The following is a 13,862-nucleotide window of genomic DNA, read 5'->3' as shown; positions in this document are numbered from 1 at the left end:
TCTATTCGTTTTCCGGTCGTTGTACCTTCGTTAACTTAATTTAACTAGTCTTCGACTTCCAAAGTCAGAAACTTATAAAGAAAAAGCAGCATAGAGCGCCGGCGATAAAGCTTCTTATATAATTGAAAAGAAATAATAAAATCCCATTCGAAGCTATCCTCATGCTCGTTAAGCAACTATTTCAATTTCCCATTCCACTCGGGAATCAATTCAGATCGTACAGACTTCTAGACTTGGTAAAGTTAAATAATGTTGATCTAGTTTATCTGCGATTCCTCGGAAATTTGTGAAATAGCATATGTGGATTTTCAGTTTTCCATTTCTAAAACTTTTATACTGTACGCCGAACGAGAGGTACAAAAGAAAAATAGTTTTTAGGAGTCACCTTATTGGCTATGTATGATGCGAAGCACGCAACATTTTTTATTCTGGAACTGAAACTTTAGGTTAACTTCTCAGGCCTCCTGCATATCTTTTTAGAAAGTCTAAGAATTTACACTTTGCTATAATATCCAAATAAATGGAATATTTTTGAACGTATCTGAAAATTAAATATTGTTTTGAAAATAAACATATTTTTTAAATATTAAAAATTTATTATTAACCTAAAAAAAAATCTAAAATGGCTCGCTTTACGTTTTTTCTAACTTTTTTTTGATAGATATTGATAAAATATATAAAACATCCGCATTTTATTAGGAAAATGTTAAGTTCACCTCATTTTTTTTCGTTTCAGTTAAAAATATTTCACTTTTTTTTTAATTGCGGTCAGAACCTTTAGATTCATTAAGCTCCATAATTGAATTCTTCTATGGTTAACTTCCAGGTTTGAATATAAAGCGTAGTGTTTTCTCTTTCTAACATCGCTTAGATCATATTTCTCACCTTGCCGGTAAAGGAGACGCAACGATTTTTATGAGACCATATATGAGTTCTTGCCAAAAGCCAACAAATTTGTCTGAAGAGTTAAAATTGCGTTTTTTTTATACTCGTATTTTGTCGAATTCCTTATTATCGTTGTCTCACCGTGTTTAATCTTTTGTCGGATACCTTATTATGGTTGTCTTACCGTCTTTAATCTTTTTTTGGAAACCTTATTATGGTTGTCTCACCGCCTTTCATCTTTTATACGATACCTTATTATGATTGTCTCACCATCTTTAATCTTTTGTCGGAAACCTTATTATGGTTGTCTCACCGTGTTTAATCTTTTGTCGGATACCTTATTATGGTTGTCTCACCGTCTTTAATCTTTTGATTAAAATGAAATATTCTTCTAAATATGATTGTAAAGAATATTGGCGGCGTCTTTTGTTGAAGAGCCATTTGTTAAACGTTGCTAAAACCCTACCACATCGCAAACAAGCCATAGAGTGCAGTCGTAAAAGCATTTTCCCGGAAAGGGCTTTAAAAGTATACCGCTTTGCATTATTTAATGATTGACTGCTGGAAGAATATGGGTGATTTTCTGTTAAAACGGCGTTGTCATCACATTTCGCGCGTTTCCATCGCGCCATTTTAATATCTGTAAGACAACGCGTTATCTTTATACAGTTTTAATATCTGTAAGACAACGTGTTTTTGTTATACCGTTTTAATATCTGTAAGACAACGTGTTATCGTTATGCCGTTTTGACCGGACATCGCCCATCTTTGCCCAGCAGAAAATCATTAATCAAAGTAGGAACTAAAACAATATAACCACCACAGAACTAGAAATTTTAAGGTCTTTCGCGTAGGTTGAAGTAAAAACCAAAGTCACCGCTGATTTCGTACTTTTTAGTTCTAAACCATTTAGCACGCGCTATGTTTCTTTTATAACGCCTGACATGGATTATCGCTATTACGTTTGATCGACATAAAAATATTTTTTGTATGCAAGAAATGGTCATACTTTTGGAACACGAAATTATTCTTGTGTTCTTTATTCTCTGGAAACAACTGACGGAAACAAAAATAAATGCCTTTAGATTAAAATCTTAAAATCGCAGTTCCTCAGATCTGCAATAACAATTGATCGTCATAACAAGTTCATATTAAGTTATAATTTTCTAAATATGTTATGGTATTTCACGGTACTTCACTGTTATCTAAGAATTTCATTATGGTTTCTCATAGTTTTACATGGAATTTCATTGAATTTCATGGTGCTTTGTATATTTTTCATGTACATAATTTCTTTCTATCACTACCACCCATTTCTGGAATTTGTCTGAAATCCTTTCCAGTCCAGAGTGGGGAGGAGAGCCGTGCCAGGGCGAAACGGAGGAGAAAAGCGTGTGCCGACAGGGTCGCAGCTGCTGGCAGGCGCCCGCTTTGGATGCCAAGGCGGAGCGCTGTGCTGAACTGCCCCCCCAGGGGACCAGCAGGGGCTGGCTGCCCTACGACACTGATGAAGGTATGACAACTCTCCTTCGTTTTATAATATAAATCTACAATAACGAAAAGCTTTAATAAACACTAACTTGTGAGCTTATATTACCGAGACACAAGACTAGGTCCAGTAGACATACTTGAAATGTACTGCGTTTAATATATTATACATAAGAAATAGAAGAAGTAGAGTAAATCAAATACTTGGGCATTATAACATTAATTCACATTTAACTATAACTTTGAATTATTAGATAAGAAAATGGCAAAACGGAATTTTTTTAAAGAAGAATATGGAATAAACTAGATGTAAATATAAATAAATTAGTTTAGTAGCATTTCATTTAAATTACTAATCTATTGTATTTTTCTTGTGCAATCAAACACAGATAAATAAAATGCAAATATTTCAAATAGAGGCATGCGAGTAGTATTGAATTTTAGTAGTTATTCTAAGATAATTAATGTGCAAAAATATGTTAGGTGTGAGACAGCATGTAATTTAAAATACCTTAATATTTATATTTACGCTAAAAAATAAGATGCTCCCGAAAAACATGTTTAAAATTTTAATTTTAATCTCGAAATACATGGCTACCCCACGAGAAACTGTGGAGATTATAGTCTTCCGAAAACAAACCGTCGGGAACCCAAAATAATATCTAATTTATGATTTTCAATGAACTACCGACAGATGTAAAAGAAGCTAAAAGCCTTGCTGCTTTTCGTGGGTTATGCCTATACCATAAAGAATAAGTTTTAGATTTACTGTAAAGTGTGCCTAAATGTCATAATAATAAGTTTCTAGTAGTTATTAGGTTTATTCTGGGTATGGAAATGTAATTTTTTAAAACGCATTCGTGTGTCAATACTAAAATTAGTCGTTTATAAACTCTTTCATACCATGGACACGCGGCTTATGAAACCAATAATTCCTTATTCTTAAGTAGAATAACTCCTTATCTTTAATTAGACACTAACCCGCCCCTCGTATCTTTTACCTTCCCTTTCTCTTCTTCCTTTCCTTAATTAGACCCTCCACACAGCATCCCCAAATATGTAATAGGCCTTGGGATAAATTATTTTCCTCAGGGTCTTCTGGGTTGAGATAATGTTAAAAAAACTCTCATTGCCAAAGAGAAAGGTGCAAATAATATTATGCTATTTTCCAGGAGAGAATAATCTACACGGAGAAAACTGACATAAAACATCATTTTTAAAATTTTTATCAAATTATTCTTTTTCCCATTAAAAACGGGATTGCATGCCTTTAACGAATTAACAAATGATTTTAGAGAGTTCCAACATATCAGTTAAAAGCGAATGTTATGTGAGGGCGGCGGAACACGTGTTCATACAAATATTGACATACTGATATTGTCGCATTACGTCATGATCATTTATTAGGAAAATCACACGTGTTCACGATATATTCTGAATGAATAATATTTCATCAGGAAAATGGCATGCTATAACTTTTTTAACAAGATCATTTTTCTCCGTTAATATTATATATATACCCCCCTCTAAATACGCCCTTTGCTCTTATACTCGTATTTAACACGAAGTTTATGTTGCATATCATATTTGTGTAATCTATTTTTTTCAATTACTAATTAACTGTCGAGTTCGTTTATAATTAATTATAGAGGATTTAATTTGCCGCGTGAGCTGCGTCCTTTGGGATTCTGGAGAGGTTGTGAGAAGCGGAGAGCATCTTCCCGATGGGACCCCTTGCTCCTATGAAAATGAACACCACATCTGCATAGAGGTAGGCAGAAATATCTTTTTAGTGTTGATTGAAGTAAAGAAAATGTTTTTTAAAATAGATGTAAGATCAATTTTAATAGAATAATAGAAAAAAATGTTTTATTAAACAACCATATAATGATGTTTAAGTAGTAAGTTTTAGACCAATCATATTGAAAAACAAAATACTATTTTTGATATTAACAGGTAGAATGGAATTGATAGAAATTGAAAAATCAACATGCATTAAAATAGGCGTAAAATGAAATATTTGTGCTTATTTTCTAACACACTCACTAAGCAAATTTGCCAAACGAAATCGTAACATTGCATTCCGTTAAAATATTAATTTTCTTTTCGATACACACACAAAAATATTTTCTGAAGCACTCTATTTCTTCTAAAAGTTTGTTCAAATTATATCAGTCACTAATGTTTTCTCTGAACCAAAATATGAAAGGAACACATAAAACCTACATTACAATGAAAGCGGTGTCGATTTCTATCGAAATCGATTTAAATTGATACCTACTCGTTTCCAGCCACACCTAAAGTGAAGAGACAAAACAGAAAATGAATTTCAAATCTTCTTTTCAATTTGTTTGTTAGAGTTTTGATATTGTGTATCTTTCGGTATGAATATAATACATAGAATTTTCAAATGTATATTAAATACACTCTATATGCACACGTCGTGCAATAATAATCAAATATCGGATTATATTAAATATAACATTTCCGATTTAAGATTTCAATTTCATGAATTCACCTTAATAATATTACCGACGTAATCTTCTACTATCTCAGATAAGACCAATTTTTGATAGAATCTGTGATGAATATCAATCATTTATTAAATCTTGGAGAAAATATCGCAATAGCTCAAACAAAAATACGTTCAATTTAAAAAAGGTTAATTTTCCTGTTTTGTAAATAACTTCTCTTTATTGCCAGATGTGTGTTTCAAACATACATTTAGTTCATACTTATATGGTATGCTGAAATAATCATCTGTCGTAATACAATTCCACCGAAGAATCAATTGTTTCCTGATTGATTGAAAATACCCGTACTGTTTGTTTACTTCCAAAGGAGTATTAAAAATATATATTTTAAATGAGTTTGTAATACTCGTATTCGGAAAAAAAATAATTATTATTATTGTGGAGAAGTAATATTTGAAATATATTATTCTCCAAGTATTTATTTCTGTTTTGGTTTCTTTAACATTGTCGGAAGACTATAAAAAATGGTTTGTTTTGTCTTCTGTTTTCGAGATAAACTAGTGATGTGATTTGGTATAGGCCAGGGGTCGGCAACCTGCGGCTCGCGAGCCACATGCGGCTCTTTAGGTATGAAGCCGGCTCTTTAGTTCCATACGCAAATATTATTTATTTTATCAAAAAAAAAATTAAAAATCTTTCTGAATCGATGAACGAGGATTAGGCGCCATTTCTATCTCTCAGCCACCTGAACTCGCTTTTCACCGCACCCCTCCCCGATCGATTCGAAAAGTAAAGCTTTGTGGAGTGGAAAATTTACAGAGTTGAAAACCAAGTTGGAAAAGTTGGAGATCCAACAAAAGTGGACATCTTTCAAATAAATGCCATGAGTTGAGGCACTTATATTAGACGTATGGAATAATCTTCCAGATTGCTACAGTGAGGCGAAGAAGTTGGCAGTTTTGTGGAGTGCTGACATATTCGTGCGAGCAAGCGTTCTCTTGCATGAATATAATTAAAAGTAAAGTAAAAAGCCAACTAACAAATTAAAATTTAGAGTCGTGTTTGAAACATAAAACAACAAGTTTTGAGCCAAATTTATCCATACTGTCTAAAACCATGCAAAGCCAACGCTCCCATTAAATTGGTTTGCTCAGTTGTATGTAATTGTGTTTTTTTTTTTATTTTTAAGTACAAGTTACATTATTCAGTAAAGTTTAAATTTTCTACTTGAATAACCATGCAAAGCCATCGCTTCCATTGAATTTGTTTGCTCAATTGTTTGTTATGGAAGTACAAGTTAGTGTTGTAAGTAAATGTTAACTTGTTTTAATTTTTCCCTTAAATAATAAGTAATTACCTAAAACTACCATATTTTAACTAATTTGTTGTGAAAAACACTACCTTTTATATGAATAAAAAGATATTTTTTTCTTACGAATAAATTGATTAGTTTTTTTATCAAAAAATTTTATTTATACAATGCTATTTATTGTTGGCGAGAAAAATTTTTGTGGCTCTTTAAAAACCTCGAAATTTTGTAAATTCTAATTTTGGACTCTTCCGACTCAAGAGGTTTCCGACCCCTGGTAAAGGCAATTGGGTTTCCAGTTAATATGATCAAACCAAGGTAGTTCGGCGAAAGTTTTGGCGATTTATGTCGGAACTAGAATAAAACATAATGTTATTGTTATTTACAAATTGATCCTTATTTACAGTCGAGTTCCGTCTTCATGTAAGAATTTTGTAGAAATGTAAAGGCAATATTAGCTTTCCACAAATATTATTTTATTTCTCATCGGTGAGGAGAAACTCAGATTTATATTGACTCGATTTGCTGCCTGCGTAGCTTTTATTGTTAAACAGAGCAAACAGAACATGATAAAACAAACCATTTTGAAACAGAACATTATAGTATAAATAGAAACATATTAGTATAAATATTATATATTATTAGGAATTATATTATTAAGTTAAGTAAAGTTCGGTTGTGTTAGGTAATTTTCCTTCAGTGTTCTTTTCTTCACTGTTCTGTTTTATCATGTTATCATTGCTTCGTTTTGTATTTGTTATTTGTAGGTCCACTTCTATAATACCTGTTAATAATAATTCATAATTATAATTATATCCTGAAAATATAAGAAGTATGTATTTTTTCAAATTTTAGAATAAAATGCTGCACACATTCACACGAATGGTCGAATCGCAAATCGAATCGCAAGGCGAGTGACAAAGCGAATGTATATACTCGTCGTTCGCCTAGTTACTCGCCTCGCTGGATTTGGTTGTCATACGTATTTACACATTCGCTCCAGTATTACCACATCACATCCGAAATATATACTTTATATTGTTTAATAGTAATAATCAATCTAAAAGCTAAAGTAAAATTGACATATGCATTAATTTATTTCGTAAGTACGTAGATTGAATGATTGCAAATAAAATTATTGTATGTATACCCCAGGGAAAGTGCCACGAATACGGCTGCGATGGAATAGAGAACTCTACAGCTCGAGAAGACAGATGTGGGGTGTGTGAGGGTAGTGGAGATTCTTGCTTCGATAACCGAATGGTGTTCAACAAAACCCTTAAGAAAGGTAAATATAAACAAATATCCAGTTATTAAATAAAAAATAATATATTTTTATATACAACTATTTAATCAAAAAGGATCGACATGTTTCAAAACCAATTGTCTCTTCGTCAGGAGAAACTTAAAGGTAAAAGTAACAAATTTAAAATAGACCAATTAGGGCAACCAGACAAATATAAACAATAAGCCGTTGTTAATGAATTAATTAATTTACTGAATTCGTTAAAAGAACAACATATTGACGGAATTTTATTGAAATCTTGTGCGAAACGTGATTGTAATCCATATCCTAATAAAATATTAGTCTATTTGGAATACATCAGAACACGTGTTCATGCAAATAAATATAATGACGAAATGTTACAATATAAGAATTTTTATGAACACGTGTTCCGACATTCTTATAACATATCCGTGTTTTAGAGAAACACGAATAATTAGACCTGATTTTTAATATATTAGCAATATTTTATAGTTTAAATTTTCTTCGTGTAATAATAAATCTATCGAAGAATATTTCTCATCAAAAGATAACAAGCGATACTTGAATACTCAACATTCAGCTCTTTGGGTTTTACAAAAGATATTCTCTCTTATATGTGAACAATCCGGTAAGAAAAACTCAGTCTCTCAGTCTATATATTAAACTATCTCAGAAAACTTCAGATCGGCATTGTATCTTCACTGTATAATACCCGTATAATGTTATTTATATCGCGCCAATCAATAGAGCAACTTCTTAACGATTCTGCATTGACCATCGACATTTTCAATCTCACTTACATATAGTTTAGCAACTATCTGTTGACGTATGTAACAAAATCCTAAAACTGCCCCTATTTTCTTTTTATGCTTACATCTACCTCAAATTTGTAATCTTCTCACCAATATATTTGTTCCGTCACGCCGATTTGCTTTTGACAGGCCGTGTGTTGACGAATGGTATGGTCAGAATTTGAACTGTACAGTTTGAATTCACACGTCAACTATAATCACGGAGTGCCGTGAGCCGTACAATCACATCGAAACGTTCGTCTTGTCAAAACCAATGTGTGTACTCTCGCCGGTTATTTATCGGAATAATCTCTTAAACGTATTTTATCGCAATCCAATTCAACATAACGAGTGCTACCGTATAACGATCACCGTTCCAGTGCTGACAGATGATTCTCGAGATGCAGATTTCGTTCGCCACCCGGTAAGCCGACTGTGAATTAACCTTACAAATTGTGTTATCGCATTCGCCTGTCATAAGCCATAGGCTTAATCCATGCTTTATCTGTGTGGAATAGCCCTTCAAAATACGGCTATCCCAATACTTGTTGGGTCCTCGAACAATATTGGTGCATAACCGTTTTATTGAGAACATGACTAAACAAATAAATATTTATTTGCATTTTATAAATATTATTAACTTTGTGTCAAGTGTTTTTAGAAGAAGGCATATCCTATTATCTATAATTATTTAGTGTAATCGAAGTACTCAACCAAACTAATCGCCGTTGAATGGTGTCAGAAGATCAAAATTATACTAATCTTTCGGATGCAGAAGATTCGAGTTCATCCATTTACAAGATCCTGTATCAAAATCTTCACACGCTAATTACAAAACAAAAAAGCAGCATCTAATTCTGTGTAAACTCTAAGATCGAAAAATTTTCGAATGCACTGCCCATATTTAAAAGCAGAAAATTTCAATGATATAAATTGTTCAATGCGCATACATATACTCACACTCACACATTCATACACTACACTACACCTATACACTACACACGTCATCCGGTAATTACTAAATTTAATAAACATATTATAAGGAAACATATCAGATGAAATATTTAATATTTTCTGTTAATTGTTTCATCACTGTAACCAATTTATGGTTTGTTTCTTTAATATAAATTAAACAAATATTGACCTTTTCCGTTTATTTTAATAGGTTTTCTTAATTCGTTTTCAGATTTAACTCGTTTACTCGTTCTTCCTCGTCACTCCCGCGATATTAGTGTCAGCGTGACCCTTCAATCCTCATCAGACGATAATCAGATCCTGGCCTACTCCTTGCTGCACCTGGCTCTAAAGGACCGCTCCAAGAAGGTGTACAGGATGGTCGTCAGGGATCCCAACGACATGGTGGTCGCCCAGCAAAGGTATGAGCCGAGTTTTCTTCTGAATGAGAAAGATATTAAATAATGTTTGAGATTTTTGATTGATAACAATAACATGGCGGCTAGATTTCTCTCTCTGTTGGTGGTTTTAAGTTAATCTAAATGTTGATATCGTGTTTGATATAGTTGTATATCTAAATAATATAGGCTTAAAACATAAACCTGTATTTATAAAATCAGTGTTAGAGGGTATACACTGGGTTGGGTTAATCAAGCAAACTTATCACTGAAGCAATGGGATATATCTACGTCATATTAAAAGTAGCTGCTTCACATGGTTGCGATCGGCATAAAGTTTTATATTTTTAGAAGAAATGTTGCTTTTATCAGTTTTCCACTGTCCGAATCAATATATTTTTGTTCTTTTTTGGCTTCCTTGTTCTTGTCTTATTTTATAATAAATGATTTGAAATAATTTTAATTTGCTTCTTGTTCTAGTCACTTCTGTTATTATCTTTTCAACTAATGATAACGGAGTTGCCCGTAGTACCTATCTAATCCACATCGGATCATTATCAGTTTTTCATTACGTTTTACATACGAAATAATCCCCTTTCAAAACTCGATAGAAACTTTATAGTTAAAACACATTTCAATAATATTATAATCCAAGCTAATTTCATAGTCAGCCCTAAAGCTAGGGCAATTTACAAAAACATGTTTTTTTAAATAAACGACATATGACGTCCCCAATTATTATACCTTGTTATCAGACTGAAGGGAGTGGGAAGAGAAGGAGGTGGAGACGATGAAGATTTGAAAGAATAACAATTATTTTATTTAATAATGCAGAATAGAAGACTTGACAAGTCATGTGTGGGCGGATGATCGCCAAGAGGGCCCAGCGGCGGTGCTGGGCGGCGCGGCCCTCAGGGCGGGGCGGCCGCCCGGGGGCCTGACGCTGCAGACCAAGGGGCCCCTTCACACTGACATTACGCTACTGGTGAGTTCATATTTAAATTTTTGTGTATTTGTAATTACATTATTAAAGATACTTCGGATAAAATAAAATAACATTTTAAAATATAACTGGAATGGTTATGCACGTAAAAAATGCATTACAATATTTTCAATTATTTTTTTCATTTAATTTCAGGATTCATGAATATATATTTGTAATTGGCATAACAAACAGAACAATTGATTAATTTGATCTGTGACGATTACAAAATAAGATTTAGTTGTCGTTTGAAGATATCGATGAGAATAAAAAAAACGTGATTTAGGAAAAAAATATTTTTAAGCTACAAGTTGTTTTTTTTATTTTTCCTAAAGATTATTACTATGTGCTTTTCTCTAGACGAATCTGACAATACTCGAACCTTTTAGTTATAAAACAAGAAATATTGATCGCAATTATGGTATTTTTTATAGAAGTACCTTCATAGAAAAAGGTGGAATAAGTTTGTGCTTGAATTTGGACTGGATTGCAAACATTTAAGCAATTAACAGCTAAATTTACTCAAAGATACGCTTCCGTTCTTAAATTATGATTCCATTTAGTCATTAAATTTTAATAGTACAAAGAAGGAAATGAAATTTTTTTCGAGGAAAAAAATGTTTTCATAAATAAAGCAGAAATATTCGAAACGTAATAAAGATTTTTCAAACAGAAAGACTTTATTAAAAGCGATACTCTGCTTATACTGTTGCTGGCTTCACGATTAATTTTAATGTCTTCAAAAGACTTTAACAATCCTACTAGAATCGTGACTCTTAAAATTGAGAAACATAATCTTGCTGGTTTTATACGATAAGCTTCTTTATCCGAGAGCTTAACGATAAAACAATATAGCTCTGGGGGGGGGGGGGGTATATTTTACATTCACGATATTGATGTAGGTACTTAATTTATTACATAAATGTAATGTGGTATTTTAATGCGTAATAATAACACAGCCAAAGAAGGAAAAACTGGTATGCAAAACAGTTAGCGGTGAAATTATTGAGATGAGCATTTTAAAGAATACGGAGGGATTTGAACAGGTTAGTAGAAAACGTTACACGTAACCACATTAACACTGCCGGCTATGCCGGCTGTAATACCGCAGTATTAGTTGTTGATAGATTTTAAAACCATCCGACCCCTAGGATAAGGAACGTATTACTATGGTATTAAGACGGAGATCGCGGAATCTGGTTGATTATACAAATATCGATCGGTCGCGCAATGAAAATGTAAAAAATCAGTAATACCCATTGGCAGCACCAGAGGAATAGTTAACATCGAAATTTCGATTTACCAAAGCAAATACGGAACACACAATTAAACTGGCCAAATTTCGAAGCAATTCAAAGCAGACCGGCTCAATGACATCGCAAATGTCATCTGAAGAAACGTTAAGTTAGCCACGAAACGCAAAATGCGAAAATGACCATGTTTTTGAGGATAGAAACAAAGTGATGCCAGTCTAAAAAAAATCTTGCATAAATATTATTATAAGTAAATATTTTAACCTAAGCAGTATATAGCCCTCTTCACCGTATAGCTATACTATCTCTGCAGCGGCGTATTAGGAAATCTTTTTATTTATTTTTTTATTTGGTACAATATTTTTTACATTTTAAGTTTTCCAGTAATTTAAATTTCCAGGCTTGCCCGTGCTGAGGTCTTCATTTAATAATATGAAAATATATTCTACATAATACATTTAAAGAGAAAATAATACATTTAAAATTAAAAATACATAATAATATATTTAAAATTAAAAAAGTAATTAATTTAGTAAGACTGTTAAAGAATGAAATAATGTAGGTACACAATATTTTTATTTTATTAATTAATTGGTTATCTCGACAATTTTCAGGAGCACTGAAATTTCAATCATGAACTGTAGACTCTTGTATTATCAATTTAACTGTAAAAATATAAGACATAAAGCCTTTACATTGATTAAACAACAGTTTGAAGCCAGTGAGACAATGATATCGTCAATTGGGGTATGTTGTGAGGTTAAAGCTAGTAAGGAGAAAGAGGAGACGGAAAAGAGGAAACTGGGGGAATGCCTGGATTTTCAGATCTGGTCACTAAACACGGTTAAAGTCATTTCAAGCAACGTTTCTACTCTGAATAGTGGTCTTACACCAGGGCGATACCGAGAGTATTTTCCACTGTGAAATTTTCAAAAATTTAAAATATTTTTGAAAATTTGAAACTGCGCTACAATATACCAAAAAAAAAATGTTTCTCGTATGCCAAAATTAGATAATATCAGAATTCCTCAATGAATTTCCATACGAGATCCGTTGTAAATGAAATTCAATGTCTTCACTTGATAGTGCTTATGACGTTAAATTTCTGTAATGCGGCGTATAATCTTCATGTCATTAATGGAATTTACTTGTCGAGAAAGAAAGAGAAGAAAAACTTCCATATTTTCAAATAAGAACGAAGGAAAACCGCAGTAGGTACTTGAGTAGAATAATGGTCAAGTGGCCAAATATGAAAAAAAATGATTTTTAGTATTTATTCTCGCAGTATACATATTATATATCCATAATCTAACAAGTATGCGTACCTTCACCGTATGTACACCGATAATAATTATATTTATATTTTATTAAGAATGTCTCACATTTTTTTGGTAATTAGTTGGAAACGGGATTGCAGGCCATTAACGAATGAATTAATAAGTTTAATAATTACGAATATTTATTATCACGATGTTGCAACACGTGTTCATAAAAATCATAATATTTTTGCACTTCGTCACTATATATTATCAGCAAATACAGGTGAATGAACACGTGTTCTGATTTATAAGAAGTTTACTAAAAGTTTATCAGGAAAAGGCCTGCAATTCCGTTTTTCACCGAATTACCAATAATTTGAAGAGATTTTTAATAAATTTACAATGCTCATTTTTCTCAGTGTACGTTATGGATGGCGAGTCTAAATTTAAACAGAGTTTGGCCATTTGCGGGGAATGTGGGACTGTGGGGAAGTATTTAAACTTTTTTCAAACAATTTGATACTCTAGAGAGTGGGGATTGGATAGTGGGGAGTGGAAATTGGGAAGTGGGGAGTGGGGAGTGAGGAGTGCATTTAATGATGCAATGACGAAACGCAGAGAAACCCATCTTTCTTATTTTTATCATATTGATATTTTCGCTGCGTTTCGTCGTTGCATCATCATAAACCATTAATTTCTAAGTATACACTAAGCACGCATTCATGCTATATATTTCCCTTTGTTTCTAACATAATATAAGGAAATTAATAGAAATTAAAAACATTTCATGAAAATATAAGTA

General features: G+C 32.4%; 1 protein-coding gene across 1 annotated transcript in view; it reads left to right on the top strand.

Moving 5' to 3' along the window:
• LOC149423200 (A disintegrin and metalloproteinase with thrombospondin motifs 1-like) overlaps positions 1-13,862 on the top strand; it is a 67,013-nt gene that overhangs the window by 32,504 nt on the left and 20,647 nt on the right. The window contains exons 9-13 of the mRNA XM_089632561.1: positions 2,229-2,398; positions 4,023-4,144; positions 7,312-7,444; positions 9,401-9,590; positions 10,401-10,551. Of these exons, the coding sequence (XP_089488687.1) occupies positions 2,229-2,398; positions 4,023-4,144; positions 7,312-7,444; positions 9,401-9,590; positions 10,401-10,551 (766 nt within the window). The remainder of the gene's footprint in view (positions 1-2,228; positions 2,399-4,022; positions 4,145-7,311; positions 7,445-9,400; positions 9,591-10,400; positions 10,552-13,862) is intronic.

Source organism: Hesperophylax consimilis, chromosome 6 (assembly GCF_061612785.1).
Source record: "Hesperophylax consimilis isolate HC1 chromosome 6, BYU_Hcon_1.0, whole genome shotgun sequence".
NCBI lineage: Eukaryota > Metazoa > Arthropoda > Insecta > Trichoptera > Limnephilidae > Hesperophylax > Hesperophylax consimilis.
Note: the sequence above shows the minus strand (reverse complement) of the source record. Positions and strands in the feature narration are given on the sequence as shown.